Genomic DNA, 24578 nt, shown 5'->3' with positions numbered 1-24578 from the left:
ATATATCCCCCTTCAACCTGTTTACATCCTCACCACTTATTTTTCCATCTGACTTTCTATCGCCAGCAAACTTGGATATGTTACACTCAGTCTAAGCCATTAATGCAAATTATAAATATCTGAGACCTAAGCACTGATCCTTCTGTATCCCACGAGTTACAGCTTGACAATATATTTGTCCCATTTATTCCTACTGATTCTGTCCATTAACCAATCCCAAATTCATGCTCATATTAACTCTATCCCATTGAGCTTTAATTTAGTGGCAACGAAAATCCAAGTGCACCATATTTACTGGTTCCCTCTTATCCACTGTACTTGCTTTATCTCAAATGCTCAAAATGATTTGTTGAACACAGCTTCCTTTTCATAAATCTATGTTGACTTTGCATGATCATGATTTCTACGTACCCCATCACTAATATAGAATTTTGCCAATGATTAATATAAGGCTAACTGGCTTATGTTCTCATTTTCTTCCTTTTAAAAAGAAAGAAATGTTGTTTTGCTGCTTTCCAATCCTTGGAAATTGTTGTCGAATCTAAGGAATTCTGGAAGATCAAAACCATGCAGCTACCTCTTAGAAATCTAAGAAGTGAGTTGCCATATGCATGGAATTTGTCATCAATTAGTCTTAATTCTTTTTGTATTATTCCTTTACATTCCTCATTCTTGCTAGACTTTGGTTGGCCATTATTTCCAGAAAGTCTTTTGTGCTTTTTACTGTGAAGATCTATCCAAAATATGCATTTAAAGTCCCTACCATTTCCTTCTTCCCCCTTTATCATTTCACCTGTCAGAGGCAATGATCTTCAGCCTTTTAATTGATAACAACTTTACCCTTCAAGTAACCACACCAAGTCATGGAGTTCTCTTAATCAGCTGTTTTAATTCAAACTACAGTAAGAAATCTCACAACACCAGGTTAAAGTCCAACAGGTTTATTTGGTAGCAAAAGCCACTAGCTTTCGGAGCGCTGCCCCTTCGTCAGGTGAGTGGGAGTTCTGTTCACAAACAGGGCATATAAAGACACAAACTCAATTTACAAAATAATGATTGGAATGCGAGTCTTTACAGGTAATCAAGTCTTAAAGGTACAGACAATGTGAGTGGAGAGAGCGTTAAGCACAGGTTAAAGAGATAACACATCTCTTCAACCTGTGCTTAACGCTCTCTCCACTCACATTGTCTGTACCTTTAAGACTTGATTACCTGTAAAGACTCGCATTCCAACCATTATTTTGTAAATTGGGTTTGTGTCTTTATATGCCCTGTTTGTGAATAGAACTCCCACTCACCTGACGAAGGGGCAGCGTTCTGAAAGCTAGTGGCTTTTGCTACCAAATAAACCTGTTGGACTTTAACCTGGTGTTGAGACTTCTTACTGTGTTTACCCTAGTCCAACGCCGGCATCTCCACATTTTAATTCAAACTATACAGCAAGAACTCTGGAAAGTCACAAGTCAGAGCAGGTAACTAACAAGAGTCCAGAATTCAGAAATATACAAATAGTTATGGTTTCAAATGTGATTAGTAATTAGCATATGTAATCAAGATATAGGAGTTATCTCTACCCACTCAGTTATTGATTAAGGTTGTGTCATTCATAAGGTGCAGATATTAAAACCAATCATGAGAGAAAAGAGCTGACATTTTGAGTCCAGATGACCATTTGTCAAAGCTAAAAGAAAGTGGGAGATATTTATACTGCAGGGTGAGGGAATGAAAGATGAGTCATAGTCACAGAAACCAAGGGAAAAGGCTGCAATAGCAGCCCATAGCGAGAATTAAGGGTGTGAATGGCTAAACGGCAGAGAAGCTGAAATCAGAGGGTAAGCTATGACAAATGAAGATGTGGAGGAGAAAAAGTAAGGAAAGGAGAAAGAAAAATGAAGAAAGACAAAAATAAAAAGAGAACAGTTTTTAAAAAAATAAAATGAAAACAACGGGGTCGAGGTGGGGTAGAGCTGATCATATGAACTTGAATTCGATGTTGAGACTGGAAGGCTGTAAAGTGTCGAGCCAGAAGATGAGATGCTATTCCTTTAGTTTGCGCTGAGCTTCACTGGAACATTGCAGCAGGCCAAGGACAGACATGTGGGCATGGGAGCAGGGTCATGTGTTAAAATGGCAAACAACTGGAAGGTCAAGGTCCTGATTGCGCACAGAATGAAGGTGCTCAGCAAAGCGATCACCCAACCTACGCTTGGTCTCTCCGACAAAGAGGAGACCACATTGGGAGCAACGAATGCAATAGACCAAATTGAAAGAGGCGCAAGTGAAACGATGGCTAAAATGGCGAAGGATTATGCTTTGCACGCGGAGGCTGGTGGGGTGAAATGTGAGAACAAGGGGCACTCTATCCTTGTTCTTGGAGGGAGGGGAGGGGGTGAGGGTCATGATGCAGGAGATCAACCGCACACTTGAGGGCGCTGTAGACGATTGTAGATGGGAATCCACGGTTGAGAGAAAAAGGAGCACATATTAGAAACACCACTTTGGAAAGTGGCATCATCGGAACAAATGCAGTGGAAGAGAAGGAGCTGAGAGAAAGGGATGGAGTCCTTACAGGATGTAGGGTGTGAAGGGCTGTAGTCCAGAAAGTTGTGGGAGTCAGTGGGCTTGTAATGGATGTTGGTAGATAGTCTATTGCTGGAAATGGAGACACAAAGGTCAAGGAAGGGAAGTTTCTGAGATGGACCAGGTGAAGGCGATGGAGGGGTGGAAACTGGAAGCGAAGTTGATGAATTTTTTGAGGTCTGGACGAGAGCATGAAGTGGTACCAAAATAGTCATCGATGTACCCATAAAGGAGTTGTGGGAGGGGATCCAGGTAGGCCTGTAACAAGGAATGTTCCACATTTCCCATTAAAAGACTTTTCGCACTCTACATCCTGTAAGGACCTTCATCCCTTTTTTGCAGCTCCTTCGCCTCCATCACATTTGTTCTTTCCAAAGTGGTGCTTCTAATATGTGCTCCTTATTCCTCAACCTTGGATTCCCATCTACAGTTGTCGACAGGGCCCTCACCCCCTCCCCTCCCTCCCAGAACAAGGATAGAGTCCCCCTTGTTCTCACATTTCACCCCACCAGCCTGTGTGCAAAGCATAATCCTCCACCATTTTTGCCAACTCCAGCGTGATACCACCACTAAACACATCTTCCCTTCACTCCCTCTGTCGGCATTCCACAGAGACCGTTCCCTCTGGGATAATCTAGTCCACTCCTCCACTATACCCAACACCTCTTCCGTCACTCATGGCACATTCCCATACAATCGCAGAAGGTGTAACACCTGCCCCTTTACTACTTTCATGCTCACCATCCAAGGTCTAAACTCATTCCAGGTTAAGCAGCGTTTCACTTGCACCTGTTTCAATTTGATCCATTGCATTCGCTGCTCCCAATGTGATCTCTATCGGAGAGACCAAGCATAGACTGGGTGATTGCTTTGCTGAGCACCTTCATTCTGTGTGCAAACAGGACCCTGACCTTCCAGTTGTTTGCCATTTTAACACACGATCCTGCTCCCATGCCCACATGCCTGCCCTTGGCCTGCTGCAATGTTCCAGTGAAGCTCAACGCAAACTGGAGGAACAGCATCTCATCTTCTGGCTAGGCACTTTACAGCCTTCCAATCTCAACATCGAATTCAACAACTTCAGGTGATCAGCTCTACCCCGCTCGACCTCTGTTTTCATTTAATTTAATTCTTTACTATTCTCTATCTTTTTATTTCTTGTTTTTCTTCACCTCCCCCTACTTTATTGCACCTTTTCCATACCTTTTCTCCCCCTTTGCTTGCCCTTTCTCCCTTTTTCAAAATTTTACCTCTCTCCCACCCATTTTCTCCCCTTCCCCACATCTTCACTTGTCACAGCTTACCCTCTGATTTCAGCTTCTCTGCCGTTTGACTATTCACATCCTTTATTCTCTCTATGGGCTGCCATTAGCAGCCTTTTGGCCTGGTTTCTGTGACTATGACTCATCTTTCATTCCCTCACCCTGTCTTTTAGCTTTAACAAAGGGTCATCTGGACTCAACGTCAGCTCTTTTCTCTCCTTACAGATGCTGCCAGACCTGCTGAGATTTTCCAGCGTTTTCTCTTTTGGTTTCAGATTCCAGCATCCACAGTAGTTTGCTTTTATCCAGTGTTTAACACACTGCCACTCCTCTTCCAGGAATGCCTACCCTGAAGAAGTACTTCTCTTCTCTCCAACAGGATTTCCGTATGTCTCTCCCCGCCACCTCCCTATCCATATTCACTGCTTTCCATTTCTCTCTTAGTCTTGGACAAGGTATTTACTAAGACTCGCTTCCACAGCCACATTTCCTTCCTTAGTGACTGTCTTCATCTCTGACTTGCCCCATGTGGATTTCAACTCAAATTCCACCCTACATGTAACCTCCAGGGTTACAGGTACCTCCAGGATATACAACATTCTTTGAACTGCTGTTCACACCACATCCTGAAAGCCACACTCAGTTCCATGCGCTGCCACATGAAGACACTCGATATCGCTCTCCAGCAACACCGTCTTTCTCTCAAAGCTGTCCCTGTCCTCAGTTTCATTTCATCCTCCGCATCATTCGACGTCTTTAACAAAAAACTTTTCCTGTTTCTTGCAGATGTTAAGGAACGCAAGCTTCAACAACCCATCAACTCCCAGGCCCTCCACCAATCCCAATCCCTCGAACTCCACCTCTTCTAGCCCCAGCCCTTGCCATGTCTTCACCATACCCTCTGACCTTCCCCCCTCTCAGCTGAGTGTGCTGTTCTCAGCAAAGGACTCAGCTTTGTACCCTTACGTCCCCATCTAAATGAATTCCAGGCTCGAAATGATGTTGAACTCTTCTTTCGTCGCTTTCGTTTCCATGCCCACTTCTTTGGGCAAGAGTCCTGCCCCCGTTCCACAGATACTTTCATGTTCCTCTAACATTCTGCCTCTAATTGGACACCCTCACTGGGACAATTACCTGGATCTTTTCATTGGGAACTGTCGACAGGACATTGGCCGTCTTCATTTTTCTGCCCCCCTCACCCCCCTCTCTCTTTCTGAACTTTCTGTCCTTCGCTCCCTCAATTCCAACGCTGACATTGTCATCAAACCTGCCAAAAAAGGGGGTGCTGTTGTCATCTGGCCTACTGACCTCTACCTCACAGAGGCTGAGCGCCAACTCTCAGATACTTCCTCCTACCTTGCCCTGGACCATGACCACACCACTGAATATCAAGCCATTATCTTCAACACCTCACAATGACCTCATTTCCTCTAGATGCCCCCCCACACAGCTTCCAACCTTATAATCTCCCAATCCTGGCTTCTACCCACTTCCCAAAATCCACAAAAAGGACTGTCCTGGTAGGCCCATGGTGTCAGCATGCTCCTGCCCCACTGAACATATTTCCTCTGATCTTGACTCATCCTCACTCCTCTGGTCCATTCCCTCTCTACCTACATCTGGGATTCCTCTGATGCCCTGCGTCATATCGACAGCTTCCAGTTCGCAGGCCCTAACCGCCTCCTATTCACCATGGATGTGCAATCTCTCTACACCTCCATCCCACACCAGGACGGCCTGAGAGCTCTTCACTTCTTTCTTGAAAAGAGGCCTGAACAATTCCCATCCACTACCACTCTCCTCCACCTGGTAGAACTTGTTCTATCTCTCAACAACTTCTTTAGCTCATCCAACTTTCTCCAAATCAAAGGAGTAGCAATGGGTACCCGCATGGGTCCTAGCTATGCTTGTCTTTTTATGGGATATGTGGAACATTCCTTGTTCCAGGCCTACCCAGGTCTCCTCCCACAACTCCTTTACGGGTACATCATGCTCTCAACCAGACCGCGAAAAATTCATCAACTTCGCTTCCAGTTTCGACCCCTCCATTGCCTTCACCTGGTCCATCTCAGACACTTCCCTTCCTTGACCTTTCTGTCTCCATTTCTGGCAATAGTCTACCTACCAATATCCATTACAAGCCCACTGACTCCCAAAACTATCTGGACTACAGCTCTTCACACCCTACATCCTGTAAAGACTCCATCCCTTTCTCTCAGCTCCTTTGCCTCTATCACATTTGTTCCGATGATACCACTTTCCAAAGTGGTGCTTCTAATATGTGCTCCTTTTTCCTCAACCATGGATTCCCATCTACAGTTGTCTACAGGGCCCTCAGTCCATCTCCCGCGCCACGACCCTCACCCCCTCCCTCCCAGAACAAGGATAGAGTCTTCCTTGTTCTCACATTTCACCCCACCAACCTCCGCGTGCAAAGCATAATCCTTCGTCATTTTTGCCAGCATTTCACTTGCACCTCTTTCAATTTGGTCTATTGCATTCGCTGCTCCCAATGTGGTCTCCTCTATATCGGCGAGACCAAGCGTAGACTGGGTGATCGCTTTGCTGAGCATCTTCGGTCTGTGCACAATCAGGACCCTGACTTTCTGGTTGCGTGCCATTTTAACACATGATCCTGCTCCCATGCCCACATGTCTGTCCTTGGCCTGCTGCAATGTTCCAACAAAGCTCAACGTAAACTGGAAGAACAGCATCTCATCTTCTGGCTAGGCACTTTACAGCCTTCCAGTCTTAACATCGAATTCAACAACTTCAGATGATCAGCTCTACCCCACGTGTTTTCATTTTATTAAATTTTTTACTGTTCTCTACCTTTTATTTCTTTACTGTCTTTCTTCATTTTTTCTTTCCCCCTACTTTATTTCCTCTTTCCTTACCTTTTCTCCCCCTTTTGCTTCCCCTTTCCCCTTTTTTCAAAATTTTACCTCTCTCCCACCCATTTCTTCTCCCCTCCCCCACATCTTCATTTGTCGCAGCTTACCCTCTAATTTCAGTTTCTCTGCCGTTTGGCCATTCACACCCTTTATTCTCACTATGGACTGCCATTCGCAGCTTTTCCCCTAATTTCTGTGGATATGATTCATCTTTCAATCCCTCGCCCTGCAGTATAAATATCTCCCACTTGCTATGCCTTTTAGCTTTGACAAATTCTGGATTCAAAATGTCAGCTCTTTTCTCTCCTTACAGATGCTGCCAGACCTGCTGAGATTTTCCAGCATTTTCTCTTTTGGTTTCAGATTCCAGCATCCGCAGTAATTTGCTTTTAAAACCAATCACCTCACACTTGCTTAGTTATAATATCCAATCACTGTGAAAATTTAATCATGTTAGATGACCTAATTCATCATTCTTAACCAGTTATGTCCTGTTTTGTGTCTATGTACACCATTTCCTCCTCCCATGTCCAGATGTCTGATTTAATGAATTTGTTCAGACTAAAGTCCTTGGTGCTTATCTGTGAAGACTTTTTATAAAGTCCTCTTTTTTCTCAAGGCATCCTATGTAACATTTGCACTGGTGTGATTATTAGCCCTTTCAGCTCCAGGGGTTGGGTCCACCATACACCCAGAGAGATGTCTGGGAAGGAATACAAGGTGGCCTGAGTTGGTGGGGGTGTCAGAGAAGGCAGCATGCAGTGAAAGGAATGAGTGTCAGTGTTTCTTACTACTTTTCCCCAGATTTGTCCTTCTAACTTGATCTGCTGAACAAAGTATTCGAGTAACGCCACTGATGTCCCTTAATGCCTGCAGTCTGGACTCCAGCTCAACAATTCTGAGCCAAAGTTCCTCAAGCTGCGGACACTTACTACAGATATGGTTATCTCAGATCACAATATCCTCCACAAACATCCACACCAGCTCCCTTTATCATGTTTATCTATCCTTATTTATTTGATTAGTTTATTTTTAAATTGAATTGATTATTTGTGTTATTGGTTTATCTGGTTTAAGTTACAAAATTAGTAAAGCAATAGAAAGTTAGTTTCCTACCTTGGAGATGAATGCAAAATACTCACCAGCTACCTAAAATAAAAAGCAACACTTCTTTCCCCCTCTGCACCCAATTCCAGGAGAATCTCTTAAGTGCTGAAAATCTCAGAACTTTCTCAACACTGCTGTCAGACCCCAACATGCCAAAAACAATGATGCCAAATTCCAGGATTCCATGGATGTGGTGCCAAGCTCAAAGACCCACACTACAGATCTGCCAAATCACCAGTACTGCCAAAACCCAAGATCCTGAATAAGTGCTAAATCCCATGACCACCCCTTCCTGCTCTTTCCACCCCCCTCCTTCAATAAGTTAAAATGCCACATGCTTATCTCTAAACTAATGTATCTTGCCTCCCATCTTGCCATATATTCTGGGCTTTGCTTTAAACTGAATACGTTATTTAGCAATCACAATAATCAAGGCCACTTGAGCTTGGCACCAGTTCCATAGAATCCTGGAGTTAAACACAAGCCTAGATCCCCCCCCCCCCCCCCCCTCCTGGGTCAGTTGCCCCCAGCTTGAGCCGCCTCATGGAAATGCCCTCCGTGCCCTATATTACTGTACGGAGGTGTTTCCTATACGGGCTGCTGCTGCGCACCTTTCACTTCCTCGCCTGCCGCCCGCCTACACATCGGCGGGCCCTGTTGCCGTCTGGCGGTGGAGGTCCCTGGGATGGACGGTGGTGCATACAACAGTCCTGTACAATAAAAGGTTAAATTGGTTAACAGACTCCCAAGCGACCTGCCCTTTTTGCAACCTTGTGGAGCCCATGAGCCATATCTATGTTGAGTGTTATAGGCTGCACACCCTTTTTTGTTTCCTCAAAAAACTTTTGTTGATGTTTTGTTTGCACTTCAGTTCCCTGCTTCTGATCTACGCTCCTGATCTATTGAACCATGATCCAACAGCTGTTCAATTAAGTTATGGGTGATATGTACCTCAACCCTGTTTACGTGCCTTTGATCCGTATCCCTTGATAACCTTACCCATAAAAAAATGGATTTTAGCTTTGAAAATTTCAATTGGCCAAGGGTGCACAGTCTTTTGGGGGAAGAGAATTCCAGCTATCCACAACTTTTTGTGTGGGAGGAAAAGTGTTTCCAATCTAACTTTAAGATTATGCCCACTCATTCTGGATTTCCACACACGTGGAAATATATTTGGTATCATTCATTCTTAGGATAGGCCAGCACATTCTTAGATGCTCTAAGAAGATGGTGGTAGAGTGACCAACTGTCCCGTGTTTTAAAGGAGTGTCCTTTTATTTTGACTTTGGCTCATTTCCCTTAATGGCTATAGTGGGAGACAGAACTTGGGAGTCGCAGTTGAGTGGTTTAAGTGGGACTGCAAGTCAGTTAGCAGAGCGATGATAATGTTGCAAATCAACATGATAAATTGTAAGTTTTGGTTGCTTTAAACACCCCCCCCCTCCCTCCCTCCCTCCCTTCCTTCCTTAACGAGTGTCTTACAGGGCAGAAGGAGGCCATTTGGCCCATTGCGTCTGCACTGACCACAATCCCACTTAGGCTCTATCCTCATAACCCCATGTATTTAGCCTAGCTAGTCCCCCTGACCCTAAGGGGCAATTTAACATTTCCAATCCACCTAACCCACACATCTTTGGACCGTGGGAGGAAACCGGAGGAAACCCATGCAGACACGGGGAGAATGTGCAGACTCCGCGCAGACAGTGACCCACGCCGGGAATCAAACCCAGGTTCCTGGCGCTGTGAGGCAGCAGTGCTAACTACTGTGCCACCGTGCCAGAACCCCCTCCCCTTTTCACAAACATGGTGCCCCTACGCCCCCCAGACCTATTGTCCAAGTGTCCCTTATTTTCTTCAATGATTTGGTCACGAGTCGTGGTTGGCCCTCTTTAGCAGTTTGCTACAACTGAGTGGGTTGCTTGGCCAATTCAAAGGTCAGTTATGAGGCAGCCACTTGAGAGTTGAACTGGAGTCACCTACAGGTCAAATCATGTAACAGTGACGGTTTTCCTCCCCTAAACATTGGTCAACAACTCGGATTTTTCGACAATCCAACAGTATTATGCACAGCCTTTCAAGAGGGGATTAAGATTCGCAAGGATAACTGGCCCTGTGACCAGGGAGAGAGGAGAAGCACCAATTTATAAATGTATGTTTGATGCAGATTGCTGGGGAGTCCGGCCGGCCTGTGAGCCTCGCGGGCTGCCGTAGTGAGGCGGCTGTTGATGTTGTGACAGCGGCGGCTTGGAACGGCCGGCTCTGAGGAGCGAGCCCATGGCCAAGCGGGGCAGTGGTACTGCGGCCGGAGCCAAGGTAACTCGCGGGGGGCGCTCACTCGGTGCCGGTTACCGGGGGGGAGGGAAGCCGGGTGGCGGGGAGGCTTGGGCCCGGGGAGGCTTGGGGCCTTTGGGGGAGGCCGTGAGGAGGGAGAGTCGATGTTTTAGCACCGGGCGACATAACCGGGGGTACAAGCGGCGGCCCGGGCTGTCGGGCGGTCTGAGTGATCGGCGGCGCCAAGTGCCGCCAGTGGGGAGTGGGGAGTGGGAGGTGGGAGGGGGGGGGGCGTCAGCGATCGCTTCTGGAACTTTCTCTGGATCTGTTAATCTGCACCTTTTCAAACCCCTTCAGACGAAGGAAATAAAACATTACAGATTGCAACCCTGGCAATCAATTTTATTTTTAATGAGAATGAAATGAAAAATTGGTATTATATCATGCATTTACCACCTATGGGCGCCCCCACGGTGCTTTAAAACCAACGATATATTTCTGAAGTGTAGTTACTGTTTGCTTTGTATAGCCTGTTTACAAATAATCTGTCCTGAGAAATTGTACATCCCTTCTCCCTCAGGTTTCATTCCACTTTCAGCCAAATATTGACCGATTGACTGAAATTGTTGTTACTAAGTGTGGGTTTGTTTGATCATGAATGTATCACTGGATTGTAAGAAGTCTCACAACACCAGGTTGACGTCCAACAGGTTTATCTGGAATCACGAGCTTTTGGAGCACTTCAGTATTCTGTAAACCCCAAGGCTTTTTACTCTTATGTGAGGAATAAAAGAATGACCAGGGTGAGGTTAGGGCCGGTCAAGGACAAAGTTTTGTCCTTGTGTATGGAGCTTGTTTTGTCCTTGTGTATGGAACTTGTGTATGGAGTCAGTAGAGATAGGCGCGGTGATGAATGAATACTTTTCTTCAGTGTTCACCAAGGAGAGGGGCCATGTTTTTAAGGAAGAGAAGGTGTTACAGGCTAATAGGCTGGAGGAAATAGATGTTCGGAGGGAGGATGTACTGGCAGTTTTGAATAAACTGAAGGTCGATAAGTCCCCTGGGCCTGATGAAATATATCCTAGGATTCTTTGGGAGGCAAGGGATGAGATTGTAGAGCCTTTGGCTTTGATCTTTGGGTCCTCACTGTCCACGGGGATGGTGCCAGAGGACTGGAGAATGGCGAATGTTGTTCCTCTGTTTAAGAAAGGGAATAGAAATGACCCTGGTAATTATAGACCGGTTAGTCTTACTTCGATGGTTGGTAAATTGATGGAAAAGGTCCTTAGGGATGGGATTTACAACCATTTAGAAAGATGCGGATTAATCCGGGATAGTCAGCACAGATTCGTGAAGGGCAAGTCGTGCCTCACAAATTTGATAGAATTTTTTGAGGAGGTAACCAAGTGTGTTGATGAAGGTAGGGCAGTTGATGTCATATACATGGATTTTAGTAAGGCGTTTGATAAGGTCCCCCATGGTCGGCTTATGATGAAAGTAAGGAGGTGTGGGATAGAGGGAAAGTTGGCCGATTGGATAGGTAACTGGCTGTCTGATCGAAGACAGAGGGTGGTGGTCGATGGAAAATTTTCGGATTGGAGGCAGGTTGCTAGCGGAGTGCCACAGGGATCAGTGCTTGGTCCTCTGCTCTTTGTGATTTTTATTAATGACTTAGAGGAGGGGGCTGAAGGGTGGACCAGTAAATTTGCTGATGACACCAAGATTGGTGGAGTAGTGGATGAGGTGGAGGGCTGTCGTAGGCTGCAAAGAGACATAGATAGGATGCAAAGCTGAGCTGAAAAATGGCAAATGGAGTTTAACCCTGATAAATGTGAGGTGATTCATTTTGGTAGGACAAATTTAAATGTGGATTACAGGGTCAAAGGTAGGGTTCTGAAGACTGTGGAGGAACAGAGAGATCTTGGGGTCCATATCCACCGATCTCTGAAGGTTGCCACTCAAGTGGATAGAGCTGTGAAGAAGGCCTATAGTGTGTTAGCTTTTATTAACAGGGGGTTGGAGTTTAAGAGCCGTGGGGTTATGCTGCAACTGTACAGGACCTTGGTGAGACCACATTTGGAATATTGTGTGCAGTTCTGGTCACCTCACTATAAGAAGGATGTGGAAGTGCTGGAAAGAGTGCAGGGGAGATTTACCAGGATGCTGCCTGGTTTGGAGGGTAGGTATTATGAGGAAAGGTTGAGGGAGCTAGGGCTGTTCTCTCTGGAGCGGAGGAGGCTGAGGGGAGACTTAATAGAGGTTTATAAAATGATGAAGGGGATAGATAGAGTGAACGTTCAAAGGCTATTTCCTCGGGTGGATAGAGCTATTACAAGGGGGCATAACTATAGGATTCATGGTGGGAGATATAGGAAGGATATCAGAGGTAGGTTCTTTACGCAGAGAGTGGTTGGGGTGTGGAATGGACTGCCTGCGGTGATAGTGGAGTCAGACACTTTAGGAACATTTAAGTGGTCATTGGATAGGCACATGGAGCACACCAGGATGATAGGGAGTGGGATAGCTTGATCTTGGTTTCAGATAAAGCTCGGCACAACATCGTGGGCTGAAGGGCCTGTTCTGTGCTGTACTGTTCTATGTAACTTGATTTTGTGTCTCTGTGCCCTGTTTGAGAGCACATTTCCACTCCATCTGACGAAGGAGCAGCGCTCCGAAAGCTAATGGTATTTGCTACCAAATAAACCTGCTGGACTTTAACCTGGTGTTGTTAAAACTCTTACTGTGAACACCACTGGTCACAGACCTCCAGCCGGAAAAAGACCCTTCGACTGCTACCCTCTGTCTCCTGTGGCCAAGCCAGTTTTCTACCCATCTAGCCACCTCTCCTTGTATCCCATGAGCCTTAACCTTCTTAACCAACCTGCCATGAGGGACTTTGTCAAGTGCCTTACAGAAATCCATATAGATGACATCCACGGCCCTTCCTTCGTCAACCGTTTTTGTCACTTCCTCAAAAAACTCCACCAAATTTGTAAGGCACGACCTCCCTCTTCCAAAACCATGCTGTCTGTCACTAATGAGATTGTTCCGTTCTAAATGCGCATACATCCTGTCTCTAAGAATCCTCTCCTACCACGGACGTCAAGCTCACTGGCCTATAATTATCCGGGTTATCCCTGCTACCCTTCCTAAATAACGGTACCACATTCGCTATCCTCCAATCCTCAGGGACCTCACCTGTGTCCAATGAAGAGACAAAGATTTCCGTCAGAGGCCCAGCAATTGCATCTCTTGTCTCCCTGAGCAGTCTAGGATAGATGCCATCAGGCATCTTGTCAGTTTTAATGTTACCTAAAAAACCTAACACTTCCTCCCTTGTAATGGAGATTCTCTCTAACGGGTCAACACCTCCCTCTGAGACGCTCCCAGTCAACAAGTCCCTCTCCTTTGTGAATACCGATGCAAGGTATTCATTTAGGATCTCCCCTATTCCCTTGGGTTCTAAGCGTAATTCCCCTCCTTTGTCCCTGAGAGGTCCGACTTTTTCCCTGACAACTCTTTTGTTCCTAACATATGAATAAAATGCCTTAGGATTCTCCTTAATCCTGTCTGTCAAGAACATTTCGTGACCTCTCTTTGCCCTTCTAACTCCCCGTTTGAGTTCTTTCCTCCTCTCTCTGTATTCCTCCAGAGCTCTATCTGTTTTCAGTTGCCTGGATCTAACGTACTTTTCTTTTTGATCAGATCCTCAATTTCCCTGGTTATCCACGGCTCTCGAATCCTACCTTTCTTATCCTTCCTTTTTACAGGCACATGCCTGTCCTGCAGCCTTATCAACTGTTTCTTAAAAGACTCCCACATGCCAGACGTGGACTTACCCCCGAACAGCCTCTCCCAATCAACGGCCACCAATCCCTGCCTAATCCGGCTATAGTTAGCCTTCCCCCAATTTAGCACCCTACCCTTAGGACAACGCTCGTCCTTGTCCATTACTATCCTAAAGTTAACAGAGTTGTGGTCACTATTTGCCACATGTTCCCCTACCGAAACTTTGACGACCTGACCGGGCTCATTTCCCAGAACTAGATCCAGTATAGCCCCCTCTCTAGTTGGGCTATCTACATACTGTTCCAAAGAACCTTCCAGTACGCATTTTAAAAATTCCTCCCCATCCAGACCCCCAGCCCTAAGCACCTTCCGGTCTATACCAGGGAAATTGAAGTCTCCCACTACAACAACCCTATTTTTTCTGCACATATCCAGAATCTCCTGACATATCCGTTCCTCCACTTCCCATGGGCTGTTGGGTGGCCTGTAGTATACCCCCAGCATAGTGATTCCACCTTTCCTGTTTCTGAGCTCCACCCACAGCGACTCATTACATGACCTCTCTAAATTGTCCACCCTCTGCACTGCTGTAATATGCTCCCTAACTAATACCGCTACTCCCCCACCTTTTTTAGATATAAGGTTATCAGGGTTAGGCAAGAATGTAGGATTCCGGTTACAATCAGATAAGCCATAAGCTTATTGAATGGCAGAGCAGGTTCGAAGAGCCAAGTGGCCTACTCCTGCGACTAATTTGTAAGTTCGGCTGTGTGCATATATCTTGGGTGGAAAAGTGTCCAGGTAACTTTTTTTCCTTTTCTGTCTGATGCTTGGATTTCAACTCATCAACTTTGAGTCAAAGTTCTTGAGTTGCAGATACCTAAGGCAGATGTGGTTGCTGTAGGTCACTATGGTGTCCACCAGCTGCCACATGCTACAGCCGCAACACAATACCAGACCTGCCATCTCTTTTGTTTTTTATTTAACTAATTAGGGTCTCAAGTATTGAAACTGAACTTCTGGTAAAAATGTAAGCCGTGTATGCATCATAAGCGATCATACTAGAGTATTCATACTAAATTATGGACATAAATGGGACCTGAGTTTCATTTAATTAAATTCTTGCAAATATTCTAGAAACAGCTGGTTCTGTCTGAAGATTCAACTCTGAGCTAGCTCCCTGTTGCTTGCTATTTCAATGTAGGATCCACTCTGACCTCTCTGTCATTGGTGTACTTTCTCTGTTCCAATGAAGTACAAAATATACTTGAGAAACAGTGCCTAATCTTTCTAGTAGGCAATTTGCAGCTCTTTAACCTTAATGTGAAATTTAACAACTTCGGACATTAACTACAGCTCCTATTATTTCCTCTGGTAGTACATGCTGCCAATGTTGGATATATCCGCCAGCATTTCCAAGGGATGAGAGTGAGGGGGTTATCTCCATTTAACTGTCCACACGTACCTTGTGTCTTGTATATGTCTTTTTCATTCTTTCACCACGCCTCCTGTTATAACCATCCTTATCTCTTCTTCTTTAAGTGGTATTCACTTATAATATCTTCAGTCCTGAAGTTTTGCAGGTAACACAGAGGCCAACTTGTGTACACAGTACCTAACTCGGGAATTTGGAGAGGGTGGAACAGAATCTCAGAGAGGAATTAATAATGTTTGGCTTCAGCTCCTTCAAAAAGCGACTTGATAATTGTTTACTTATGAATGCTATTGAAATTTGTAATGGTCAATATCATCAAACTTTCCACTGGGCACAATGGCTCCCATAGTTTGGCGCAGGGCAAAGCTTCTAGACCAATAGGATTGGTGATAGAGTTGTAGGGATAGCTGGAAACTCTATAGTATTGTTTGATTACCTTTGAGGCGGAGGGATTATCCATACAGAACTTTCTCCTAATATTAAATTGATGGGATGAAGCCTGTAATACAGCGTGTGCCGATAAGCTGGGCATGGTATGTATTAAGAGCACTTGGGTCTGCACAGTAAATGAAGATGATGTGAATTACAGCAGGGAATATTTGGCAAATGGAACAAATGGACATGGAAAATAAGACAACTTGGTGTTATCCAGGCTGGCAAGGTTTTGTACCTGCAGGTTTAGCTCAAGCTCATGGGCAGGGATGTTGATGTAATTGTGAGCAGTGGCTTGAAGATGCTGGTGGGAGCATAGCTTTGGTTTTTACCCAACATGAAATTGGTGGAAGTTGTGACTTATTTAATTCTCATTTATATTGTCAATTGTGAACATGATGTGGAGATGCCAGTGTTGGACTAGGTTGGGCACAGTAAGGAGTCTCACAAGACCAGGTTAAAATCCAACAGGTTTATTTGGTAGCATGAGCTTTCGGAGCATTTCTTCTTCAACAGGTGAGTGGAGAATTGGGTTCACAAACAGAGCGTATATAGACACAGACTCAGTTACAAGATAATGGTTGGAATGTGAGTCTTACCAGGTAATCAAGTCTTTACAGCTGCAGACAGTGCGAGTGGAGAGAGGTTTAAGCAGAGGTTAAAGAGGTGTGAATTGTCTCAAGCCAGGACAGTTAGTAAGATTTCGCAAGCTCAGGCCAAATGGGTTACAGGTAGTGTGACATGAACCCAAGACCCCGGTTGAGGCCGTCCTTGTGTGCGGAGCTTGGCTATCAGTTGCTGCTCAGCGATTCTGTGTCGTCGTGTATCTTGAAGGCAGCCTTGGAGAACACTTACCAGCGACAATCACCAGGCATGCGTGTTCCCTTCCTGTCGGGGAACACTTCAGCAGCCAAGGGCATTCAGCCTCCAATTTTCGGGTAAGCGTTCTGCGCCAAGCAGAAACTGATAGCCAAGTTCCGCACACATGAGGACGGCCTCAACCGCGGTCTTGGGTTCATGTCACACTACCTGTAACCATTTGGCCTAGGCTTGTGAAATCTTACTTACTGCCCTGGCTTGAGACAATTCACATCTCTTTAACCTTTGCTTAATCCTCTCTCCACTCGCACTGTCTGCAGCTGTAAAGACTTGATTACCTGATAGGACTCCTATTCCAACCATTACCTTGTAATTGAGTCTGTGTCTACATATGCACTGTTTGTGAACCCAACTCTCCACTCATCTGATGAAGGAGCGGCGCTCTAAAAGCTTGTGCTACCAAATAAACCTGTTGGACTTTAACCTGGTGTTGTGAGACTTCTTTATGTGCTCAATTGTAAACCAAAGCACTTTTCCATTTTGGTGTGCTTAATTGACTTTCTGCAGTTCTTCCAGACATGTCGGCTGGAATTCTCCCGTTCTGCCCGCCAAGGAATTGTAGCTGACGGGGGCGGGGGGGGCAGACCATGAATAAGTATGGAAACAGGCCCTTTGGCCCAACTTGTCCATGTCGCCCTTTTTGTTTTAAACCTAAAGCTAGTCCCAATTGCCTGCATTTGGCCCATATCCCTCTATACCCATCTTACCCTTGTAACTATCTAAATGCTTTTTAAAAGACAAAATTGTACTCGTCTCTACTACTACCTCTGGCAGCTTGTTCCAGACACTCACCACCCTCTGTGTGAAAAATTGCCCCTCTACTCCCCTTGTATCTCTCCCCTCTCACCTTAAACCTATGCCCTCTAGTTTTAGACTCCCCTACTTTTGGGAAAGGATATTGACTATCTAGTTGATCTGTGCCCCTCATTATTTTATAGACCTCTATAAGATTACCCCTCAGCCTTCTACGCTCCAGAGAAAAAAGTCCCAGTCTATCCAGCCTCTCCTTATAACTCAAACCATCAAGTCCCGGTAGCATCCTAGTAAATCTTTTCTGCACTCCTTCTAGTTTAATAATATCGTTTCTATAATAGGGTGACCAGAACTGCACACAGTATTCCAAGTGTGGCCTTACCAATGTCTTGTACAACTTCAACAAAACATCCCAACTCCTGTATTCAATGTTCTGACCGATGAAACCAAGCATGCTGAATGCCTTCTTCATTCAGCATGCTGAATAAAATCTTGGTTGACTCGTGAGAGAAAAAGGAACACGGACAATGGGTTAGATGAAGAGGGAGCTTTTGTGCCAGCTTAGACCAGTTTGGCTGAATGGCTTGTTTCTGCGCTATAAATTTAATTGGTGCTTGTGAAATATGCTTTGGCTTGATCTGGAATATAATGAAAATAACTTGGGTTGTTTAGGTGCAAGGCAAACTGAAGAGTTTGAACTTATCAGTTTATTAGAATGTTTTTCTGTAGGATTTGGCATCACTTTGTTTTCTCAGCTGCCTTTATGCCAGATTCAAACCAGTCCTTCAACCCAAGTAGCTTACAGATGTTAGCTAAAGTCTTTGTGAAAGGTGCTTACCAATTTTTTCTCATGTTTACAAAATGGGATGAGCTGATGCAAATTTTGACCTTGTGATTAAAAAATTACACAGATCTGTTGTCTTGTTCTCGCTTTCCATACTGGCACTAGAATATTTGGTATTTCCCAGAGACAGTCAAAGACTAAACATGACTTGCAGAAAGACTTGTGGAAACATCCTTTTAATGTTCCAATCACACAATTTGTTGTTGAGTGCTATCCTTTGTCAGAGTTCAGGGCTGCATGTCTTGCAGTTATGATGTGAAGATGCCGGCGTTGGACTGGGGTAAACACAGTAAGAAGTCTCACAACACCAGGTTAAAGTCCAACAGATTTATTTGGTAGCATAAGCCACTAGCTTTCGGAGCCCTGTTTGTGAACAGAATTCCCACTTACCTGATGAAGGAGCAGCACTCCAAAAGCTAGTGGCTTGTGCTACCAAATAAACCTGTTGGACTTTAACCTGGTGTTGTGAGACTTCTTACTGTGTCTTGCAGTTCACAGTTAAAATTTTTGCAAGTGTCTTAAAATAATTTTACCTATATTTCACGATTTACTTTAGGGTGTCTTTTCTGAAAAATCTGCAAGGTGATGGTTCCTTGTATATTTCTTTTTTTGTTAAAGTATAAAGTGAATATATTCTAACCATACTTCCAGAATTGGCGACACTGATAAAGGTCTGGCAGCAGGTACTGTGATGTGGGGCAGGTACTGTGGACACCATTGGTCAAGAAATTTGTGTATAACAGAGAAAATAAAAATGTCAGAAAGAAACCGTCCATATACTTTCATGGGAAGTAGGTGTCGCTGGCTCGGCCAGCATTTATTGTCTGTCACTAATTGCCTTTGAGAAATTGATGGTGAGCTGCCTCCTTGAACTGCAGCAGACCATATGGAAAACCCACAGTGCTGTTAGGGAGGGAGTTCCAGCAATTTGACCCAGCCACAGTGAAGGAATGGCAATATAGTTCTAAATCAGGATGCAGTGTAGCTGGAGAAGGACTTGTATGTGGCGGTGTTCCCATGCATCTGGAGAGGACTTGTAACCACAACCTTCTGACTCGGAGGTAAATCAGAGTTGGCATTGAACAGTGCTAAATAAGTAAATTTAGTCTTTGGTAACTTTTTATTAATTTGTGGGCTTTGGATATTGCTGGCACGACCAGCATTGATTGCTTGGCCTGCACTTAACTTTGAGAAAGTGGTGCTGAGTCTCCTTCTTGGATTGTTGCTACTCTTGCTGAAGGTACTCCCTTGGTGCTGTTAATAGGCAGGAGGTTTCAAGGTTCTGTTTAGTGATAATGAAGTTATGATGGTGTGTGACTTGGAGGAGAATTTGGAAGTGTCTGTATTCCTATGTGCTTGTTGCCTTTTTCCTTCTAGGTGATAGAGGTTGTTATTTGGAAGCTGTTGTAGGTGGCACACATTAGCCATAATGTGGCAGTGTTTATAGTGGGTGGTGAGCTCTTTGAGTGTTTCTGGAGCTGTACCCATCTAGGCAAATTGAGACATTTGGATGATCGAAAGGCTTGGGGAGTCGGGAGCTAAACTATGAAGAAGTCAACTAAAGAGCTTAACATGATTCGTTCTATTTCACATACTGTATGTTTTTTATTATTGAAATGTAGTACAAAATATAATCCAACCTTTCGCAGGGGACCAGATTATCAGCTGATGTCGAACCATTTGTGCCAAAACAGCAAGCACTCGGAGCCAAATGGTATGAATCGTCACCTGCAACATTGCCGAGATATTTAACAACCTGCTATCCTTTTGTTCAAGATCCTTATGTGGACAGGTAAATATTAATTCACAGTTCTGTGTTTGTTTGTATTGCAACGGCTGAGAAAAGATATAGCAACCTGGATTGACATTTCCAGTGTTACCGAATGGTTACAGCACAGAAGGAAGGCTATTTGACCTCTCTTGTCCATTTGGGCTTTTTCAAGAGCAACTCAGCAGGTCCCTTTCTCCATAGCTCACCAAGTGTTTCGCCTTTAGGCCAGTATTTATTCAATTTCCTTTTGGCAGATCATGCTTGAATCTGTCTTCATCACCCTTTCAGGCACCATATGGCAGATTTCTAACCACTCGCTGTGGAAAAACATTTTTTTGTCATGTAGCCATTGGTTCTTTTACCAATCTTCTTAAATTGGTGTTCTCTGGTTCTCAGCCCTTATGACAATTGGAACAGTTTCTCTCTATCTTGTCTGTTTAGATCCCTCATGATTTTAGACACCTCTATCAAATCTTTTCAACCTTTTCTTCTCTAAAGAGAACAACTCAATTTTTTCCAATCTACCAATGTAATTGAAATCCTTCAAACCTGGAGTCATTGTTGTAAACCTTTTGTGTGCCCCTTTAAAGTCTTCACATACTTCCTGAAGTGAGATGCCCAGAAGTAAAAACAGACATCCAGTTGGGGTTCCTTGTCTTTATACTCTAAACCTTTATTTATAAAATCAGGATCCTATATGCCTTTTAACCACTTTTGCAATCCGCCTTGCCACCTTCAACAAATTGTGCATAAGTACCTCTAGTTCCCTCTGCTTCTGAACCTTTTTAAGATATACCTTCTATTTTGTCATTCTCCTAGTAAAATGTATCACCTCCCAGTTCTCTACATTAAATTTCATCTTTCTGCCCATGGTGAGATGCTGTTAAATATTGGGGGATTTGGGTGTCTTTGCATATAAATAGCGCACCATTAACATGCTGATGCAAATAATGTCCTTTACTGCAAGGGATTTGGAGTGCAAGAGTAAGGAAGTCTTGTTTCAATTGTACAAGGCTGTGGAGACCATAACTGAAATACTGTGTTCTGAAATATCATAATCTGAAATATTAACTTTGTTTCTCTCTCCACAGCTGCTGCCAGACCTGCTAAGTATTTCCAGCATTTTCTGTGTGTTTATTTCCGGAATAATATGTACAGTTTTGCTCTCCATACACCAGGAAGGATGTACTTACACCAAGGCAGGCTCGAGAGGCTTAATGGGCTACTTCCCTTATTTCTTGGGTTGTAATGTTCTAATGACAGGGAAGGACACAGAAACAGATGGGCAAAGGTCCAGAAAGGGGGACAGTGATCAAACAGGAAGCATGAGTTTCAGGAGAGAAAGCTTTCCCCTGATTTTCTAACCAGCGGATTCTCTTTTGCAGGAGAGATCGTTACAGGTCTTAAAGAATATAACAACTAATTAACTCAAAGAATTTGAATAAAATAGACATAAGACTGATGAAAACTTTCAATTTATATGTCACGGTTAAACAATTTTGTTCTTCAGGGAGTAGTCAGGTCTACATTTGACTCCAAATCACAAACTGACTCTTGATGTCCTCACAACTTAGGGAAGAGTATTTATAAAGCATTTTAGGAGTCTCAAGCACTTTACAGCCAACAAAGCACTTTCAAGTATAGTCACTGTTATTTAGAAAATGGAAAAGCTTATTTCGGAGAGACTGATAACAAGAGAGGCACAAATAAAGGATGATATTGTTGTGCACATGTCCTGGAACTGACACTGAGACACCCACAAATTTTACAGTAGCAGATGGAATTGAATATTTCCCTTTTTCCAGTGGTGTAATGTACATGAAGAGAAACTGACACTGAGACACAGACATCCATTGGTATTTGTATAGCACCTTTAATGTAATAAAATTTCCCAAGATGCTTCATAGGAGCATATATAGCAAAATTTGACAATGAGTCACATAAGGATATCAGGCTGGAAGTTAAAAAGCTTGCTCAGAGATTGATTTTAGGGAACAGTGATGGTCAGTCTTGTCTATGTGGGGAACACCCTGCAAATATTAACAGATTTCAGGATTCTGCTAGCCTACCTTCTAACAATAACATCAGCAGAAAAAAGCAACACACTGCACGTCATCACAGACAGAGAGAGCTCTGCTCACATTGGTACAAGTATTTGAAATTTTGTGCATTCTTCTGCTGCCCTCAGCGCACACAACAGCCCCCCTCCCACCCGCCCCTCCAACCCCGGCACATCAATTGTATCCTCACTCACAGTTTAGACATGCACATGAAAACCATATGACTAGGGTACCAGAGGGCATCCATTCAGTATATTTCAAGTACAAAAGTGTGGATGAAATTAGAATTTAAAAAAAATTATCAATTCCCCTGTGCTGTACGTGACAAGATGTAGAAGCAAAAAACTACTAGGTAAGGTTTTCATTTTTGAAAACTATGCTGGCTCACACTTCACATGATATGATTATGCAGGGATGTTTGGAAAAAACTGATTCACTGATGGATGAAATGTACTCCTTGATGGAAGAGAAGAGTGACTTTTCTTGCAGCTGGTTCACAACTATATTAATAATCTGTATTTTTTTTTTGCTATCCTTTTTAGGCTGCATGCACCAGAGAATGGCAGCAATAACCTGTCTCAGAATTTTTCAGAGTTGCACCCATCCTATCCAGATATGTCATCTCACCTCCCTGCGGATTATTCCTTGTGTTATGCATATAAACAATCATCTGATTCTTCTTTGAATCCATACACACAAACGCCTTTACACTGCGATGACATTTGCTTTTCAAAGCACAAGTATGGTAGCAGTGGTAACAAGAAAAAACAGCCTGGCCAACAGGACTCCACAAAGGAGAAATCATTTTTGAACAATGCATCTAAGGTATGTCATTTGGTATGCTGATGCATTCGGACAGCAAGACCTTTTTCCTGTATCTGTGTGAAAGATTACACTGTGCTACATGGTAACCAATTTATGGTGCATATGTATATTTCCAAGGGAAAATATCCAAGATGTTAAAGACACTATTAAACTTAAAGAAGAAAACATATATTTGCGCAAACTGGAGCAGGTCAGAAGATTGGAAAGAATATAAAGAACATCAAAGAATTACAAAAAGATTGATAAGGAGGAAAAAACTGGAGTATGAGAAAAAGTTAGCTGGTAATATAAAGGTGATGTGGAGATGCCGGCGTTGGACTGGGGTAAGCACAGTAAGAAGTCTCACAACACCAGGTTAAAGTCCAACAGGTTTATTTGGTAGCAAATACCATAAGCTTTCGGAGCGCTGCCCCTTCGTCAGATGGAGTGGATATCTGTTCTCCAATGTGATTTATGTCACATTATCAGTAACCCCCACAGCTCTCCCCCTGATCTTGCAGAATCTTACTAGCTATTCTGTCTGGAGACAATACACATCTCTTTAACCTGTGTTTAATGTTCCCTCCACCCACATTATCTGTACCTTTAAGACCTGGCTGGCTGTAGAGATTTGCATTCTAATTAGTATTCTGTAACTTGATTTCTGTGTCTCTGTGCACTGTTGGAGAACAGATATCCACTCCATCTGACGAAGGGGCAGCGCTCCGAAAGCTTATGGTATTTGCTACCAAATAAACCTGTTGGACTTTAACCTGGTGTTGTGAGACTTCTTACTGTGCAATATAAAGGTGGACAGTAAGAGTTTCTATAGGTATTTAAATAAGAAATAATAAAGTAAACATTGGTCACATAGAATGTGTGTCTGGGTAATTAGTAATGGAAAGTAAGGCTGTGGCGGATGGATTAAACGGGTATTTTGCATGTGTCTTCACTGTAGAGAACAACTAACATCCCAGAAATAGCTGTAAATCAGGATATGGTAGGGAGGGAGCATCTGGAAAATTACAATCATCAGAGAGGTGGCAATGAGCAAACGGTTTGGATGGATTTCACCTTAAGGCCTTTAAAGAAGAGGCTAATGAAATAGTTGATGCATTGGTTTTCATTTCCTAAAATTCCCTATATTTGGAAACGGTCCATTAGATTGGAAGATAGCAAATGTAACTCCTTTATTCAAACACGGAGGGAGATAGAAAGCAGGAAACTAACAGCCTAACATCTGTCATAGGGAAATGTTAGAAGCTATTATTCAAGATATTATAGCAGGACACTTGGGAAAAGTCAACATGGTTTTGTGAAAGGAAAATCATGTTTAACCAATTTAATTTGAGTTATTTGAAGGAGTCATGTGTTGTGGATAAAGGGGAACGGATGGATGTACTGTACTTAGATTTCCAGAAGTTATTTGATAAGGTGCCACATCAAAGGTTATTGCGTAAAATAAAAGTTCATGGTGTAGGGATAACCTTGACATTGATTAAAGGTTGGCTAGCTAACAGAGTTAACTAACAGAGTTGACAGAAGTGAGTTGTTTCTAGTTGGCAAGATGTGACAAGTGGTGTACTGCAGGGACCTGTGCTAGGACCTCAACCTTTTACAAATTATATAAATGATTTGGATGAAGGAATTGAAGGTATTTTTGCTAAATTTGCTGATGACACAAAGATAGGTAAGAA

At 43.7% G+C, this 24578-nt stretch overlaps 1 protein-coding gene across 7 annotated transcripts in view; it reads left to right on the top strand.

The window, feature by feature from the left end:
- Positions 1 to 9725: 9725 nt before the first annotated feature.
- LOC144494880 (selenocysteine insertion sequence-binding protein 2-like) overlaps positions 9726 to 24578 on the top strand; it is a 102198-nt gene continuing 87345 nt past the window's right edge. For 3 of the 7 annotated variants that reach the window (XR_013498168.1, XM_078214386.1, XM_078214385.1), the window contains exons 1-4: positions 9726 to 10156; positions 19896 to 20038; positions 21109 to 21127; positions 22620 to 22902. Coding sequence is in view for 5 of the 7 variants with exons in the window: in XM_078214386.1 (XP_078070512.1) it covers positions 20029 to 20038; positions 21109 to 21127; positions 22620 to 22902 (312 nt within the window). In the remaining 2 variants the exon portion in view is untranslated. The remainder of the gene's footprint in view (positions 10157 to 19895; positions 20039 to 21108; positions 21128 to 22619; positions 22903 to 24578) is intronic. The other 4 variants (XR_013498167.1, XM_078214383.1, XM_078214381.1 and 1 more) reach the window with 2 other exon arrangements.

Source organism: Mustelus asterias, chromosome 6 (assembly GCF_964213995.1).
Source record: "Mustelus asterias chromosome 6, sMusAst1.hap1.1, whole genome shotgun sequence".
NCBI lineage: Eukaryota > Metazoa > Chordata > Chondrichthyes > Carcharhiniformes > Triakidae > Mustelus > Mustelus asterias.
The sequence above is the reverse complement of the archived record's forward strand: the minus strand, read 5'-3'. Positions and strand labels throughout refer to the sequence as shown.